The sequence below is a fragment of the Mytilus galloprovincialis genome, chromosome 13 (assembly GCF_965363235.1).
Source record: "Mytilus galloprovincialis chromosome 13, xbMytGall1.hap1.1, whole genome shotgun sequence".
Classification (NCBI taxonomy): Eukaryota; Metazoa; Mollusca; class Bivalvia; order Mytilida; family Mytilidae; genus Mytilus; species Mytilus galloprovincialis.
In genome coordinates, this window is record NC_134850.1 from 56,949,550 (window position 1) to 56,968,910 (window position 19,361).

Consider the following 19,361-nt stretch of genomic DNA (forward strand, 5'->3'; position numbering starts at 1 on the left):
TCCTAGAAAAGGCCCTACTGGTTGGTGTTTAATTAAAATTCATATTTGCCATGACTTATGTATAAGATTACAAATCAGTATATCATTCTTTAATAATTGTCCTTGCCTAGTTTCAATTTCAGTACTTTGTAGTTTCAGACTTAATATTTTCCTTGCAGGAATATGTAGCTTTAATAATAAAGAAACATGTTAAAGACGTTTATTTCATATTAGTTTTAGGTCAAGGTTATTTACACCTTAGAATGGTAAACTTTTAAAGATTAATGCAGTGAACATTCGTGTTTTTGTTGTAGGATTATTTCAGCTGAAGATACACATTCTAATTTCTAAATTGGATGTATTGGATATTACCGATACTATGACGTTCATTTCGTCCAGTGAAAAATGAAATATTTCTGCTGTAATGAAAATTTTACCGAGATATATTGGGGATTTTAATACCAGTTAATATGTAATTACATTTTTTATGATAGGTGCCTGAGTTATACGTGTTTTCACCGTAGCAATGAAGACTTTTATATTGTATTTTCCGTTCATCGTCAGTTTGACTCAAATGGTATGTATGTGTATATACGAAATAAAATGATCGTGATATTAAAACAATTCCAAAGGTGCTATACGGTTCTACCATAAGGCCAACATCGTCATTATTACTTAAAATTTTATATGCTTTCTCAACTTTTTTATAATTGTTTGTTATAAGATAGTGATAAAGGTGAACAGATTTTGACCACAAAAAAGCATAAATAAAAAATTTACATTCTTTTAAAATAATCTTTGCCTTCAGATGGGAGCAGTCTTTAAATATGTATTTTGTATATGATTTTTATCATATCAGGATGCAATCAATGTGACATAAAAATGTTTCTGAATCCTGAAAATACGCACTTGTCTCTCACAAATATAAATATATACCGTTAAGGTACATAGAGTATTTTCTTGAGTACCTGAAAAGTTCAAATTAAATAAATATTTAAATCTAACACAAAACATGATTAAAATAAGAAATATTTTAGAACAGGGAAGATATTTCAACAATAACTATACAAAAATAGAAGTTTAAACAATAAAAAAAAAACCAAACACTTCCGGTTCATATAATGGATAAACACCCCCAAAAAAATCTTTAATTACATAAATTTTGACAGGTAATTACATTTGCTATGTTAAATTTCGACTCTTTTTCCAACGATTATATCTTGCAGCTTTTGTTTATTCATTTATCGATTCAAATGTTTGTCTGTCAAAGTCTGACTGCATTTTTGTACCGATTGTCACGGGGAAGATAAAGATAGAAACTGAAATGTTCCTTAAAAAGGTCAACTAACGTTAACTTTATAGCATTTTCGCTATTGCGCATCAATAATAGTTATACTCAACCTTTTATTTAACTAAGATTTACAGACGGGTTTCAAAGACATAAATGATTAATGATTGCAATGACTTGAAAACCTGAAAGCTTGGAAATTTTTTCGCATAGGTGAAAATTTAAATGTCAATACTTTTTATTATATATAACTGAAAGTTTTCATCTAAAATATATAATTTTTTTTAAGTATCGTTTGCATATCGTTTTGAATGATTTGGTTTTTTTATGTTTGCTTAAAACCTGGGAAAAACAGGGATTCCCACGGTAATAAAATATGATTTTTTTAATTAATGAATATTTTCTCTTCTTGTTATAATAAATAAACCGTTATTTATCAAAAACACATTAATTGTAACATTGTAAGATATATTTGTTATTCAAGATATATATACATAAATCTATCACCTGCTGTATGATACGAAATATTTAAGAAACGTATGTCCAAATATCAACAATATTAATGTTTGTGCAATCCAAAAATAGATAACACCTACGTTAACGTTTTTACCATAATCTACCGTAATTGAAACTTTAATTTATCAACTGTGAAGGAAAAAACGAGTTATACTAAAAATTCTAATATGACGTGCTTCTTTGGCTTTGGGAATAAACCCATGCTCTTAATCCAATAAAATTTATTTGCACATACTGCAGAAAAATATTTTTTATTGAATTGGCGTGCATTTAATATATTTCATTAACTTAAAACACTTCCAAACTCTTAAATGATACACATTTTGTAACTAATTCATTTATTATGACTGTAATGTTTGCTATTGGAAATTGACATATTTGACCTAGGTACGACAACCGGTCATGCTGGCTGGCTCCTCCCTCTGAAAAATCATAGTGCCAGTCGTTTGCTTGTTTACAAACAAAAAAGGGAGGTTCCTGGAAGAGTCTTTAGAAAATTTTAATGTTCTACACTTATACACATCGGACATAGAAATCACCTAAATTGTCCTAATTAGAATCGACACAATTGATGCAAGCTATACTTTATTATAGTTTTAACATGGGTAGGCATTGTATTCGTGTTATTTTAGCCCTCGCTATCGCTTGGACACAAATAATCTGGAATATAATGCCTACTCATGTTAAAACTACAATAAATTATACTTTGCATCATTTTTTTCTTAAGTCATGAAAATTGAAAGCTTGTCCATCGGAAACATCGACAGTAATAATAAAGTTTCAGCATACATGTAGGGATTCTGAAAATTATTACGGAGTTAAGGCAAATATGAAAAAGGAAAATTGTAACATATAAAAAAAATTATAATTTGTTGATAGATTTATTGATTGTAATTAATGTCCATTGACAAGTATTTGATTCTATTTTAAAACAAGCATTAACCCTTTGACCGATCTAAGGATATATATATAAAGTCTTCGCCTGCTTCATGTTTACGTAAACTATATATGTCTCTTAGAAGACACGGTCAAGGTACATGTAAATGGGTTTCCTCGTTAAATATTAGTTTGTATTCACAATATCCATCTTGCTACCGCTAATTTAATGCAAAGTCCAGGTTCTGACATAAATCAAATTATTAACATTCATGCAGTTTGACGACAAAAATGAGAATGGTAATGGAAAACGTTTCAAAGAGACAGCAAACCGACCAAAGTTCAGGCGAAGGCAACCAATTGATCTTCAACAAATTTACTCAGATTATGTCTGTTTAGATCACGCATCATTGTAAATATAACGGAATTTGATGAGGCTTTCGTACAAAGTTAGATTTTCAGCGCTATAAAACCAGGTTAAATCCACCATTTTCTACATTTGAAAATGCCTGTACCAAGTCAGGAATATGACAGTTGTTGTCCATTCTATTATTCGTTTTTGCTGTGTTTTGTCATTTGATTTTGCCATGTGATTAAGGACTTTCCGATATGATTTTTTTCTGAGTTCATTATTTTTGTGATTTAACTTTTTACTTTGAATGTGATGTTATCTAACTAGCATCTAAAGAACGCCGTGGTGTAGTGGTTATTGCATCGGACTACTAACACAAAGGTTCCTGGTTCGATTCCCGTCTGGAATGAAATTTCAGGGACTGAATTTTCGGCGCTCCCTTGACACCATTTGCGAGTATGGTCTTGAGGAAACGATGATAGTCCGTCGGAAGGGGACGATAACTGGCTGACCCGTGTTAAGAGAGAGCCATATCTCTTGTACGTTAAAAACACCCTTGTAGATTTCCAATATTTGCCTATTTAAATTTATCTATGTTTTGTATCGTCTTCATGGAAGTCATTATTCAGTAAAAAAAAATGATTATATTAAGGTTTCTTATGAAAATATTCCTGATACGTTATTGATTTTGTTGTTTAATCACTGTATGCTTAATCGTATTCGAAAAAAAGTGTTGGTATGCGTCGACAACTGCTAATACCATTATATAATATATGATTGTTTTCTTTAAATTTTTAATTCCAGGTTATGAGCAGTTATGTATACTACCCTACTTTAAGCAGATTTTGTATCCCATATCTTAATTGTGAACCAGGTAAACTTTTTCAAATTGGTTTAGAACTTCACAAATTGTAATCCCAAATGAATCAGGGTTTGAATTTGAAGATTCAGATTCAATATTTTATTAAAGTCTCAGGTACATAAAACATACGTGTATAATAACAAACTTTAAATTCACATTGTACGTGCCAATCTTAACAGATTAATGAGAGACTGTACAAGCAATACTATTAAAAAAAACAATTAGATATTGTACATATAATATATAATGAATATGTAGTACTCGGAACCGCGATGGTACTCCTAACCGCGATGGTCACGCTGAAGTGCGATGGTCCTCGCTAAAGTGCGATGGTCCTTTGCTAAAGTGAGATGGTTTACACGCTAAAGTGCGATGGTGGCATTGTGACGTTAGCTTTGTTGATAGCTACGCTGAAATGCGATGGTGGTTACGCTGACGTGCGATTGTCTGTCTGTGACATTGATTATATAAGCAAAATAGACACGATACGAAACAGTATCATAAAAGGAGCAACCATTTAAATTCTAAAAGGGGGGTTATGGTATTTGTCTTAGTCAGAATTTGTTTTTCGCAATACGCTAACATTTTTTGTATAGTTTTTCTATGCATTTATGTAAAATAACTATATTAAGAAATTACACAAAAAAGGTACTTGAAAAATCTTGGATTCAAAATAAATTCTTTGTCAGTCGTGCCCTTAGGCAGCAACCATTTGATTTTCTGGGGGGGCGATGGTTTTTTTTTCTGTGCAAACTTTTTTTTTCGCCTTCGGCGAAGAACAAATTATTTTTTTAGCGACAAACCGAAAACAATTTTTTTTCTTTCAATTTTAGCATTACATATAGTGGCAGCTGACGATGAAACAAACATTTTTTTTTTCTCAGGGTCCAAAACAAATTATTTTTTTCACCAAAACATGGAAACAAACTTTTTTTTCCAAAAAAAACCATAGCCCCCCCCCCCCCCCCCCCCCAGAAAATCAAATGGTTGGTGCCTTAGATTTGACAACCGTAGTTTATCATCCTCGTATTTGGTAAATCTTTTAACTTCTGTTCAGGTCGAATCATTTGTTTTTAATGTTTTTTAATCTAATTTCAATTAGTTTTTCCGATTAGCACGCATTAGTATGGGGACGCTTAATTGATAAAAAGTACACATAGGAAGCAGTCATGATGTAGACATTTATCACAGTAGCCACAATAAAATATGAGTCGAGCGACGGTGTTATAACACAAATTAGGATCTATCTCGAAAATAAAACAACATTATATCAACTTGATATAACAAACCATTATGTTTATTAAGTTGTCCATGTGTACTTAAAGAGGAATCAAAATTAATATACAAAAGATAAATATACTTTATTTATAGTGCAAAAAGTTGTGGCATAATTCCAAAAACTGGTTCGCCCATTTGCTGGTCAAGTTTATCTTTCATGATCTTTGTTTCCAATAAATTGCCTCCTAGTGTAATGCAACAAACTTTCCAGGACTTGAAATGTTTGTTACTTTTTTTCACTCCCTTTTCTCATTTAGCATGAACCCTTCATCTACAACCCTATCATCCTGCTTCGAATCTATCTATTTAAACCTCACAATATTTCAACGTCATGCTAAACCATCGCACTTTAGTGTAGGGACCATCGTACTGCGCCGTGGACCATCGCACTTCAGCGTGACAATCAAACTTCAGAGCCCCAATCGCACCTCCGAGTCCTACATTTTGTTGCTTATGAATATCATTAAAATAGAGCATATATATGTACTTGAATATAATTATTAAGCCAAACAATCCTGTGGTTAATTACAATCATATTACAATCGGAAAAAGAACCAGGCTTATCTTCAAATAGGTAGCAAAATAACATGTACAAAAAGCATGAAATAAACAACTTTCCGGGTTAAAATTTATCTTGTAATTGAAGGAACTGATATGAAATATTTTCATATATAAATCGATTTCATTATTTTGGTTTGAAAAATAAGTTGGTTTTTTTCGTTTTTTTTAAGACTTTGTCTAGAAATCTGTGAAGCATTGAATATACACCATAATGTACATGAAAAGAAAAAGTAACGAATATTTATTTTTATTTGCTTTAAATTATATTTTTGAAATTGTATATTTGAGCATGCACAAAAAAAAAGCCATAAACGTTTAATGGTGGGATAGTTTTTGGTAAATTCAAGAGCCTTACACAATTCATCCTTTGCATTTGCATTTTTATGACAAACTGAACACTTGTATGTTCCCATTGTATGTTTTTGTTCGTTGTATCATTAGAGTGCACCCTACGTCTGTTACTTTTTTCAAAATATTCGGAATTCTAATTGACCGATTAATGAGAACGCAATGCATAATGGGGGCAATCCACCAAAAAGTGAATACTTAACGTCATCAGTTTGAAACATGAACATTAATTCTTGTATTACAGGTAATGAGATCCAACCATGCACCGACAATTACATGCAAGATCTATGTAAACCATGTACGTCAGGTATGGTACAGCCTGATCTGATCTCTTCTACTGGGAATGTTAACAAATCTGTATGTTTTAACCCAACAAGCGAATGTCTTGCAAGAGGTGAGATTTGTTTCGTACATGTTAAACAGTCCTACTAATATTATTTGTATATGAAGGACTGAATAATGTCATTTTTTTTAATATGAAAAAGAAGATGTGGTATGATTGTAAATGAGACAACTGTCCACAAGAGACCACAATGACACAGAAATTTACAGCTATAGGTCAATGAGCAAATCCCATGCCGCATAGTCAGCTATAAAAGCCCCCGAAATGACAACGAAAAACAATTCAAACGAGAAAACTAACGGCTTTATTTATATAAAAAAAAAATGAACGTAAAACATATATGTAACACATAAATTAACGACAACCACTGAATTACAGGCTCCTGACTTTGGACAGGTACATACATGTACATAATGTGGCGGGGTTAAACATGTTAGCTGGATCCCAACCCTCCCCTTACCTGGGACAGTGGTATAACAGTACAACATAAAAACGAACTATAAAAATCAGTTGAAAAAGGCTTAACTCATCAGACGGACAAAATACAAGTGGAGGTTTATTTATAATTTCCTGAAGCGTTATCGCTTGTATTTGTTCTGTTTCCACTTGAGTTTGTTTGTGATTTATTGTGCTGATTGTTTTATCACTGATGAGTCTTTTGTAGACGAAACGGGCGTCTGGCATATATAATATATAAAAAGGAATATAATTTCAAAATTAAAAGCGAAACAATCGTTTACAATTTGATTGGCTGATTCGATTCACTAACAACTCATTCTTTAACAGATACAAACTATTAAGATATCGTTTTAAACTATAATATGAATTCAAACAGACCTATACAACTCCAATTGCATGAGTTATTTGTCTATTTAAATCTTTAGTTATGTTTGTATCAAGTTATATGACCGTCGGCAGTATTCGCACTTCACTTCGATGGTAACTAAGATGACGTCTAGACTAAAATACACACGAAATAATGATGCATATTATCTCGCCCATACACGTAAATCGTTTATACCAGATATACATTTTTGTATGTTATAAATCAAATAAAGGTATTTCAGTCAAATCGGTGAACATAAATTTTACAGCTAAATCCTCTATTAGTTTTACTTTTAATCTTTAGTAGTTTTATCACATGTATCTTCAGACTTTCTGTATTTTCTATGTTATCAATATTACTATTTATATATACAAATCAGATTTAACATACAGACGCACGGAAAAAGACGCCTTTTGTGGCAGTTTGAACGGGTGTAGATGTGACACAACAAAATGTTACTTTGGAGATCCCTGTCTATGTGACAGCAAGAAACCATGTGCAGTTGGACACACAATGAATGAAAAAGGAGGTGTGTAATCATCTTAATATTGTTAATTATCTTTTTAGCACCAATGGCGTTATTTTAGAACATTTTCTGCATAAACGTTAATTAAAAATTGAAATTGAATCATGTATAATACAACATGGATCAGCGGTTTAATGGTTGATGAATAATTATGCCAATTTAGGTGTTGTACCATTTTATTTTTATAAAATGAAATGTAAAATGACAAATGCTCTTATTAGTGCTTCTCACCTTAAAGTTACATCTTTTGTTTATATGCCTTAATAGTTATGGTTAAAAATAAAATTATGATTTATTAAGAAGATATTCAAAGTTTTAATCATTTATATACTGTTAAATATCCAGTGACGAATAGTTCTTGTATGTTGAAGCCGATGATGTATGATAACCTATTTATAATTTTAATTTATCCGTTTACCTTCTAGTGAAACCACCATTTTTATTTATATACGATTTGTCTATGTTACATTTTGTGAGTCTTTACTTATGTAGTTAAAAGCACGATACGGACAAAAAATGTATTACATATTTTAAACTGAGTTTTACTATGTGTATACTGTGTGTTTGTTTATTTTACATTTGCTAAAGATAGGTAGGATTGAAATCTCCAAAACATGTTTAACCCCTCTGCAATGTCACGCCTGTCTCAAGTCAGACGTCTGTTGGCTTTGTAAGTCTTGTATCTTTTTAAATTTTATTTCATTTATGTTTTGAAGTTTAGTGAGACGTCTATTTTCACTGAACTAGTACACATTTTATGTAGGGCCCAGCTTAGACCCACTTCCACGAGCGGGATTTTCTTGCTGCATTGAAAAACCTATTGGTGGCCTTCGTCTGGCATTTGCTCTTTGGTCGGGTTGTTGTCTCTTTGACATATTCCTAATTTGCATTCGTAATTTTATTTAAATGACTTTTTCGATAAGAAAAACTCAATACGTGGTAAGTTCTTATTTATTGTATATAGTCTTAGCTATTCAATTTCTAAACATTATTCCATGGATTTTCATCCATTTGTTTTTCACTTTCAAAAATAAATATAAATTGTTTTTCATTTTTGATTTTGCATGACCCAATGCATAAAGCAAAAGTGTTTTCTTTTTTGTTTTGTGATATAAAAAAACAAAGTTCCTTTTGTAAATTGGTGCCAATTTAAAAGGAGCTGTTTTCCTGTATAAATGTCTAAAATTGGCTATAAGTCTTTTCATTTTTATTAAGGTAAATTTCGAAATAAAAACTACAAGTACATGTTTGCCCAATTTTGGTTTTATATTGACTGTCAATTCTTGAATGGAAAACAGTGAATAGTATTTATGTAAATTTTCTACACGATATATGAAAACAACTAAAACATATTTCTGATAGTTTCAGTCGGAAACCTGGTTGAAATAGAACAAAAGAATCGAAGCTCTTTGTTAGAGAAGGCGATAAATGTGTACTGTATTGTTTACTATAGTGACAAAATTTTTAAAAGTTAATAGAAACAAACAAAGTTACAATTTTTTTCTCAATTACGAGGTGTTTTATTTTAAAGATACCATTTGCATAAGTTTTCAATTTATCTAGTACACAGTTAAGCAGAACCATTAGATTTCAAGTCGACGACATGGGTATCTTTCAAGTTGGATGAATAAAATGCATAACCTCCGATTTTTTGGAAAAAATTACCACGGACGGAAAACATATCAATTATTATTATTATTATTACAATTTTTCTATAGCGCTAAATCTAAAACAATATTACTCAAAGCGCTTTACATCACATGTTAAACGAAATATACACACAGACAGTGATAAAAATATAAAACATGAACACACAAAATAAATATTTAAGTGTTAAAACTTTCCTAGATAAAAGGATTAATAATGTGGAAATTTTTACAAAAAAGGGGAATATATATATCAATGAATCAAAATAAAATTATACTGAATAAAGTTGGTAAAATAAAATAGCCAAAAAAGTCTAAAATAAGATTGCTATTAAAAATTATCAAATATAAGTTAAAAATTTGAAAACGTATTCAAAAGATGAAAAAGGAATATAACCATGTAAAAATATAATTACTGAAATGAAAATAAATATGTGTGCTACTAAAAACATACAATGTACATATTATAAATGAAACATATCTCCAGTTAAAAGAAAGGTTCGATAAATCAAAAGCAGGCTAACGTCTATGGCACAATGTATCACAGAAACGAATTTAAGGGATTAAAAATGCTTGTCGAAAAAAGTGAGTTTTTAAGTTCTTTTTGAATACAGGCACTGACTTTGCATTTTGAAGTTTTTTTGGTAATGCATTCCAAAGGATGGCCGCTGCTTGATCAAATCTTCTATTGCCGTAGGTTTTGGTTCGCACAATAGGAGTTACGAGTGTTAAGTTGTTTTCAGACCTTAATGATCTTGATGGCCTGTATAAATTTACAAGTTCACTAAGATATAATGGCGCTTCAGGTTTCACGGACTTGAATACATATAATAATATTTTGTATTGCACCCTGTATTGCACAGGCAGCCAGTGAAGAGACTCAAGTGTCGAAGTAATGTGTTCGTATTTCTTTTTTCTTGTAACCACTCGCGCAGCAGTGTTCTGAACCCTTTGTAGTCTCTGAATCATGTAAGCTGGTAGTCCATAAAGTAAAGCGTTGCCATAATCCAATCTATTAGTTCACAAATTTTCGTGCCTGCCCTTCCATTATGTGACTCGAGAAAAAATTCCAAAAAATGGATAACAATTATATCGAAAAGAGAAAATCGAGTGCACCTGTTTATGTTAGGGCGTGTTTGAGTTGAATATTTTGTCTTGATATCGTACAAAGAAAGATTATTTCATACATCGTCTCGCTTCAAATTCTATTATTTTTATATATCAAAGCTACAGATTGACTTTATAACACAAAAAAATATCTACTAAATGATGAAATATATGTGTCAAGTGAAATACCTATCTAATGAGTCACAAAAACAGAGAAGGTGTGTTCGAATAGCTATTTTTTTTACTGAGAGTACTTGACGACAGTCTTTCGAGTTGGATGATGAAAATGCATATCTTTGAAAAAATATATTTTTTTGTGTGTGAAAACTAGGGTTTATAGTCTTTAAAAACTAAACAAATCTAGTCTGCCCTTCAACGAAATTTTTAATTAGAATTTTTTTAAATGTTTATCAATTTTCGAAAAAAAACCACCTGACAACCGATCAGACAATAGTTTTAAGTTGAATCAATGCAGACAAGATCATTAACTGATGCTCATTAGCTAGTTGATACATTTGTCTTTTAAAATACAACTGACATATACATGATATAAGGATCGTAATGGTGCAATGTGGATAAATTTATCGGTTTCAATGAGCAAAATTGGTAGCGCGTCATCCCTACACTGGCTTCCATTTCTACGATTGTGAAAATGAACTGGCGTAATGGGGAGATAATTCTGACGAAGTAGAGTCCTGACTGGTTTGTAATGAATCAATTAATAAATTCGAGTGTTTTGTTTATATTTCAGTTTGTAGTCCATGTCCAAATGGTACCTTTAAAAATGTGACAGGATGCGGACCATGCAGACATAAAAATAGGTATTGTGCATAATACATGTATTCATATAATTAGATAGTGTGCTACCACATCATTAAGAGAATGAATAATATGATATACTTCAGTGTTACAGACAGCAATTATAATCAAATGTTCAGAATGAATGCTTACCCTTCCGGAGCACCTGATTTCACTTCCGGTTTTTAGTTGAGTTCGTGTTGTTTCTTAATTATTATTTATAACTGTTGATGTAAATGTCCTTTGATTTTTGTGAGTCTTTGTTTACTCCTTGGTTTTGATTGTTATTGTTTTGTATATGATCTTAAAGATGTGGCTTAATTGTATTTCAATATTTTACAAATTCATTGTCGTTTGTTTGTGTTGTTCATAAGTGTGCCCCGTTTCTCGTTTTTCAAATAGATTAAACCGTTGGTTTTCCCGTTTGAATGGTTTTACACTAGTCATTTTTGGAGCCCTTTATATATAGCCTGCTGTTCGCTGTAAATAAACTCATCATAGATACCAGGACTAAATTTTGTATACACGCCAGACGCGCGTTTCGTCTACTAAAGACTCATCAGTGACGCTCGAATCCAAAAAAGTTTAAAAGGCAAAATAAAGTACGAAGTTGAAGAGCATTGAGGACCAAAATTCGTAAAAGTGTTGCCAAATTCAGCTAAGGTAATCTCTGCATGAGGTAGAAAAGCCTTAGTATTTAAAAAAAAATCTAAATTTTGTAAACAGTAAATTTATAAATATAAACATTTCAATGACAATTCATGTCAGCACAAAAAGTGCTGACTACTGGGCTTGTGATACCCTCGGGAAAATAAATCTCCACCAGCAGTGGCATTGACCCAGTGTTTGTAAATAAACTCATCATAGATACCAGGACTAAATTTTGTATATACGCCAGACGGTCGTTTCGTGTACTAAAGACTCATCAGTGAAGCTTGAATCCAAAAAAGTTAAAAAAAAAAAAAAAAAAAAAAGGCCAAATAAAGTACGAAGTTGAAGAGCATTGAGGACCAAAATTCCTAAAAGTGTTGCCAAATTCAGCTAAGGTAATCTATGCCTGAGGTAGAAAAGCCTTAGTATTTCAAAAAATTCTAAATTTTGTAAACAGTAAATTTATAAATATAAACATATCAATGACAATTCATGTCAGCACAAAAAATGCTGACTACTGGGCTTGTGATACCCTCGGGGAAATAAATCTCCACCAGCAGTGGCATCGACCCAGTGTTTATAAATAAACTCATCATAGATACCAGGACTAAATTTTGTATATACGCCAGACGCGCGTTTAGTCTACTAAAGACTCATCAGTGACGCTCGAATCCAAAAAAGTTAAAAAGGCCAAATAAAGAACGAAGGTGAAGAGCATTGGTTCCGTGTTGAAGACTGTACCTTGACCTTAATGGTTTATTTTTGTATATTGTGACTTGAATGGAGAGTCTCATACCACATCTTCCTATATCTATATCATGTTTATAGATACGTTAAAGTCTTACAATGTATCGGGGTTTCTATAGTTCATTTAAACGGTATTAATTTTAATCTTTGCAAAATATATCCATACTTTACAAAGCACAATGTGTCCCTTTTTTTAAATAATTGTCTGTTTTGAAAAATACACTTTTTTGATACCGGCTTCAAAATCAATATTTTAGTGTTTACATGTACAACGTGTCCAAATCAAATGAAAATAGTCGTTGCATTTTTGTCAACATCCAGACTTAGTATGGGAGATGCCCGAAATGTTTTGGCTTTATAATAGCTTTATTCTGTTTTTTTTTTCATTGATATTTTTTCAGTCTGTTTTCGCTTCTGTTCGATATCCTTCATATCTTGTTTTTCATTGTTTTGTACATAAATCAGGTCGTCAGATTTCTCGTTTTGAATGGTGTTACATTTGTAATTATTTTGGCCTTTCACAGCCGACTTTTCGATATGGGTTGTACTCATTGTTCAAGGCCGTACGGCGAATTTTAGTTGCTAATGTCTGTGTCATTTGGTCTCTTGTGGAGAGTCGTTTCATTTGCAATCATTCCTGATAGCTTCTTATTTTTATGATTACAAAGAAAATCATTTACATTTTAAAAAAGCTATTGTGTATTTAAGAATGAACGAATACGTAGTCTATTTATCACAATCAGAAATTTATTTTCCAATGTGTAAAAAGGAAACCACGTTGTTGGAAAGATAATCAAAATAATCAAAAAAGCCACTGTCATATCTATATTCACTTTTCGTATATATCTTACTTATATATTAAATTTGCATTATAGTGTCGACTTAATGCCCCAGAAAAATATTCAATCATTACAAACTGAACATTTTATAAATGCGGAACCACATCATCAACTGTCGACGGAAACTTCAATTATAGGTAAGTACATGACGTACAAGATATGACTTTGAAATCCTTTGTAATTGACAAGGGTTTATAAATTTTACAACTTGTATTATACATTGTTATAAACAATGGCCACTTCCACTTGTATTTTTGTCCATCGGATGAGTTAAACCTTTTTCAACTGATTTTAATAGTTCGTTCTTATGTTGTACTGTTATACTAGAAATTGACAATGAGGGTCGGTTGAAAACAAAACTTTACGACAAAAGAGATGATTTCAGCTTTCCAATTGTGAACTTTCCATTTCTAAGTGGCAACATTCCAGCAGCACCTGCATTCGGGGTATATATCTCCCAATTGATACGTTATTCCCTTGCTTGCATTTCCTATCATAGTTTTCTTGATAGACGGTTGCTGCTCACAAGGAAGCTATTAAACCAAGAGTTCCAAATGGTGAAGTTGAAATCATCCATTCGTAAATTTTACGGACGCCATCATGAGTTGGTTGACCGTTATGGAATAACCCCAAATGATATCGGATATGTTCCTTACGTCGTAACTACAATTCCTTTCCCTTTCATGAATGTGACCTACCGAATTAGACTATTTACCGGATTTGTTATCACATAAGCAAGACGACGGGTGCCACATGTGGAGCAGGATCTGCTTACCCTTCCGGAGCACATGAGATCACCCCTAGTTTTTTGGTGGGGTTCGTGTTGTTTATTCTTAAGTTTTCTATGGTGTGTCATGTGTACTATTGTTTTTCTGTTGGTCTTTTTCATTTTTAGCCATGGTGTTGTCAGTTTGTTTTAGATTTATGAGTTTGAATGTCCCTTAGGTATCTTTTGTCCCTCTTTTATACCCCTGTCCCAGGTTAGGGGGAGGGTTGGGATCCCGCTAACACGTTTAAACCCGCCACATTATTTATTTATGTGCCTGTACCAAGTCAGGAGCCTGTAATTCAGTGGTTGTCGTTTGTTTTTGTGTAACATATTTGTTTTTCGTTCATTGTTTTTATTTCAAATAAGGCCGTTTGTTTTCTCGTTTAATTGTTCATAAATATTTTGATATGAGCATCACTGATGAGTCTTGTGTAGACGAAAAGCGCGTCTGGCGTACTTAATTATAATCCTGGTACCTTTAATAACTATTTACACCACTGGGTCGATGCCACTGCTGGTGGACGTTTCGTCCCCGAGGGTATCACCATCCAAGTAGTCAACACTTCGGTGTTGACATGAATATCAATAATGTGGTAATTTTTATAAATTTCCTGTTTACAAAACTTTGAATTTAACGAAAAACTAATGATTTTCTTATCTCAGGCAAAAATTACCTTAGCCGTATTTGGCACAACTTTTTGAAATTTTGGATCCTCAATGCTCTTCAACTTTTACTTGTTTGGCTTTATAAATATTTTGATATGAGCGTCCTGATGAGTCTTGCCGTCTTGCGTACTAAATTATAATCCTGGTACCTTTGATAACTATTTACACCACTGGATCGATGCCACTGCTGGTTGACGTTTCGTCCCCGAGGGTATCTCCAGCCCAGTAGTCAACACTTCGGTGTTGACAGGAGTATCAATAATGTGGTCATTTTTATAAATTTCCTGTTTACAAAACTTTGAATTTAACGAAAAACTAAGGATTTTTTTTATCCCAGGTATAGATTACCTTAGCCGTATTTGGCACAACGTTTTGGAATTTTGAATCCTCAATGCTCTTCAACTTTTTACTTGTTTGGCTTTATAAATATTTTGATATGAGCGTCACTGATGAGTCTTGTGTAGACGAAACGCGCGTCCGGCGTACTAAATTATAATTCTGGTATCTTTGATAACTATTTACATTGTTTTATCGGGGCCTTTAATAGCTGACTATACGGTATGGACTGTGCTCATTGTTGAAGGCCGTACGGTGACCTATAGTTGTTAATGTCTGTGTCAATTTGGTCTCTTTTGGACAGTTGTCTCATTGGAAATCATACCACATCTTCTTTTTTATATTCAACATGTTGATGTTTTGTTTTGTATTTTTTGTTTGTTGCTACAATATCTTAAAGTCTTTTTCTGCTCGAACTATATTTATCATGTGCAAATATGATGAGAAAGTAATAAACACGTCGTGTTGACATTTACTAGAAAATCACCTATGTTATTTTTTCCTCGAAAAACTTATGACGCGCCATCGATCATTTTATATGTAAATGAGTTTCATGAAATAGATAATCTAATACAACTTATAATATTCATATTGATGATATTTTAGACAATGGAAGTAAGCATAACTGCTTATGAAAGTTGACGACTTGAAATAAAATAAAACGGCCCAGTTGACAAAAGTAACACTTAATAGTTTTTTCCATCTCATTTACGTTTAAATAAATGTTTCATTTCAGTTTCCAAATTAAGAAGTAGTAAGCCGGTACAGAAGGACAATTCAAAGATGTTTATAATGTGAGAATTTTGACAATTAAATAGTAATAGCGACAAAAAATAAACATTAAATTAAATAACCCGTTATAAATATTGTTTATATTACCTTTTATTATATGTTTAAGCTTTTATCTACATGATCTTACTACTACTGTATGAAATAAGGATATATGTGTTATTATTGAGACAACAATCCAGCAAATAAAAATGAAAAATATCAACCATAGGTCAGTTTACAACAGTCAACAATGGTCAAAACACATTTAATGGAAAATAATTTAAAGGAGAAAATATAGGGCATGATTTCTGTATTAAACAACAAACAAACAAAACATTTTTTGACATCTAGCCCCAATAGTCAATCACATTTATAATGGTGTATGTTTGTAACAAGCAAACACATAATTTTGCGGACCACAACATGTGTGTTGGCACTCAATCCTTTACTAACCTCTCACAATAGTGTAACAACAATACATACGATCAAACTATAATGAATCATATGATCCAAACAAAACATAAGTACAAGTTACAAAACACTAAGACACAAATTGAACTAAACCGAGATGAGAGTACTTGCAGATACTGAAAGCAAGCTCAAAGCCAGTAACAAACAATTCAACAAGTATGCATCCAAAATGAATCTGGTTTATCGGTTGAGAAATGAAAGACGTAGTACACTTAACAATTGGATGCTGAAATATTTCGGAATATGATTTTTTTATAAAGTGACACAATATTTCATAACTTTCAGAATCGCAGTACTTGGAGTGTCGCTGGTTGTTTTGTCAGTTTTCATCATAACTATATGTAAGAGAAAAAATGGTATATCCTTTTCTGGTAGCATCAGTCTTACAAATGGTAAGCATATATATGGAGATAACAATTGCAATTATAAGATTTTAATTTTCACATGTTTATTAAAAGAAATTCTAAATTTGAAATGTCTTTTATTGTTTTTGCCCCTTTTACTTGTTTATGAGATAAACCTTTATAAAAGAAATGCGAACTATATGTTTTGGACATTCTAGCACGTTATTTAAAAAAATACTGACAACGCATGGCTAAAACCGAAAAAAAAGACCAAATAACGCACAACAGTGTACACAACACATCGAAGGAAACTAAAGACTTAACTCTATCAAATCAAGGAGGTGTAACTTACAGAAATAGGTAATCTCTCAGACTTTCTTACACTATTAAAACAAAACTTGCTTCATCATTTCAAAGTCTTCAAGTTTTCGTATCTGTTTCAAAACACAGATTTTGTCTAACTACAGGTACAAAACACGACAAACAACAAGATGGAAGACCGATTCCTCTCCAGGATCATCATCTACCTTTGTTGCATGGAAATCAAGGTAAAGCCATAGGAAATACGACTTTTGAAGTTTTTATCTTTATCTCGTCTGAATCTTTTTAATTATTGCCTATGAATGAAACTGAGTAAATGTGAACAGGTGCTATCACATAAAAGAAAATATTGATCTTGTTCAGCTCTTATTATAATTTGTAACTGAGTCCAAATAAAATAATGTAGATATAATAAATAATTACATATATATTATTTTATAAGCACTTAATGAGATTAACTTAGATAACAGTAATGTCATATATTTCCATGGAGAAATAACCTTTCACATATCCAATTTGAAATACTTGCCTCAATACTTCACCTTACAAACTTCTTGATATTTGTCAAAAATAAAGCTTGTATTCAACTACAGGTGCACAGCAAGACAAACCACATGACGGAAGACAAGATGCTCTTCATAATCACCTTTCTATATTGCAAAACAATCATGTAAATACCATAGAAAATCAGACTGGCGACAACTACCTAAATAATAAATATTCGCGATCATCTTCAACTGATGGAAGTCCTTCAGAGCTGATTTCTGGAGTCTCACATTTCAACGATCTGGACCATGTTAGGTGTGATGGATCAATCGAGGATCAGATTGACAATTTGAAACTGCAAGTATTTTCAGGAGAAAATAAAACAAATCCACTAAGCAACAGACGTACTCTTCGAAGAATACCAACTGAATCCGAAGACGAAAACTCTGTGGCGACGGTTCCGATGTTTGATTTGGAGAAAAAAGACGAAAACTGCAACAATGTTTTATCAAACAAAGACATAAAGTCAGGGAACACAGATGCTAATGAACACTTTGGGTTTGCATATAAACAGACAGGAATGCATCCATATCATGAACCAGTATCTTCCGAAGGTAATCTAGAATTATGTGTGATATGTTTATACATTCTTAAATACGTAATCTGATTTTGGGGGATGACTATTAATTTAAATATGTTTTTAGTTTCAAAAATGTAATGTTTTCAAATGATGTGCATGTGTTTTTGTGGGTATTGCACTATATTTTATATCATTTAACTCTTACTGACGTGTCTTGATTAAATTAATCTGACGAACAGAAATAAACAAGAGAGTGAAGGACGGCATAATTTATACCAATAGGGATTCCAGGTTGTTTAAAGTCTTTTAGAGCATTGTAAACTTCGAATTGATAATCATAATTATATATAACACAAACACTGTCTTACTATTTCACAGTATATTTTAAATACAATATTTCTAAATCTAATTGTATGTTCTTCTACTTCGTTATTAATTAGGCCTTCGAACTTTTTGAATGAGCCTTACTGGTGGTTTGAAAATCGGTGTATGATGAGTATGACATATTTTGTGTTTGTTCTTTGACATTCTTTGGACAAATGCATACACCAAGCGATATTTGCGTATTATGTTAAAATGCTATCTGCCGTACCAAGAAAAGTTAAATCACAACAATACTGACCTTCCTGGAAAATTTAAAACGGAAAGCTCATAACCCAATGACAAAACGAAAAGCTTGAACACATCAAACGAATTAAAAAAATAATGACTTGGTACAGGCAAATATTCTCATTTAAAAAATGGTGGATTAAACATGGTTTTGTAGCTAGCTAAACATCTAACTTGTATGACAGTCGTATCAAATTCCATTATATATAGTGTCAACGATGTGTGAAAAAAACCATGTATAATATGTAACATGTCAAAATAATGGTACAACACTCAGCATTGTGTTAACACTATAAAAACAAATATGTAACAACGAAACTCGTAAAGGCATGCAGACAAAACACATAAGCAAACATCTAAAATATCTGTAATTTGAATCATGCATATACATTGATATGTCGACAAGGAAAATCTTGTTTTTTTTTAACATCAGTTTTAAAGGATACCTTTTGTCTACATGACTAT

At 32.0% G+C, this 19,361-nt stretch overlaps 1 protein-coding gene across 1 annotated transcript; it reads left to right on the top strand.

The window, feature by feature from the left end:
* The first annotated feature begins 260 nt into the window (after window positions 1-260).
* On the top strand, window positions 261-18,374 carry LOC143056161 (uncharacterized). The gene is made up of 10 exons (XM_076229244.1): window positions 261-556; window positions 3,816-3,885; window positions 6,305-6,454; window positions 7,609-7,758; window positions 11,260-11,329; window positions 13,580-13,680; window positions 16,051-16,108; window positions 16,842-16,948; window positions 17,368-17,448; window positions 17,815-18,374. The coding sequence occupies exons 1-10, from the start codon at window positions 506-508 to the stop codon at window positions 18,372-18,374; spliced, it is 1,398 nt and encodes a 465-aa protein (XP_076085359.1). The 5' UTR covers window positions 261-505.
* The last annotated feature ends 987 nt before the right edge of the window (window positions 18,375-19,361 follow it).

Bases quoted from the DNA above. Each gene is read 5' to 3' on its own strand.
- LOC143056161 (XM_076229244.1), top strand. From the start codon at position 506: ATGAAGACTTTTATATTGTATTTTCCGTTCATCGTCAGTTTGACTCAA. The intron at 7,759-11,259 runs GTGTGTAATCAT...TTTATATTTCAG, and splicing joins CACAATGAATGAAAAAGGAG to TTTGTAGTCCATGTCCAAAT. The intron at 13,681-16,050 runs GTAAGTACATGA...GTTTCATTTCAG, and splicing joins GACGGAAACTTCAATTATAG to TTTCCAAATTAAGAAGTAGT.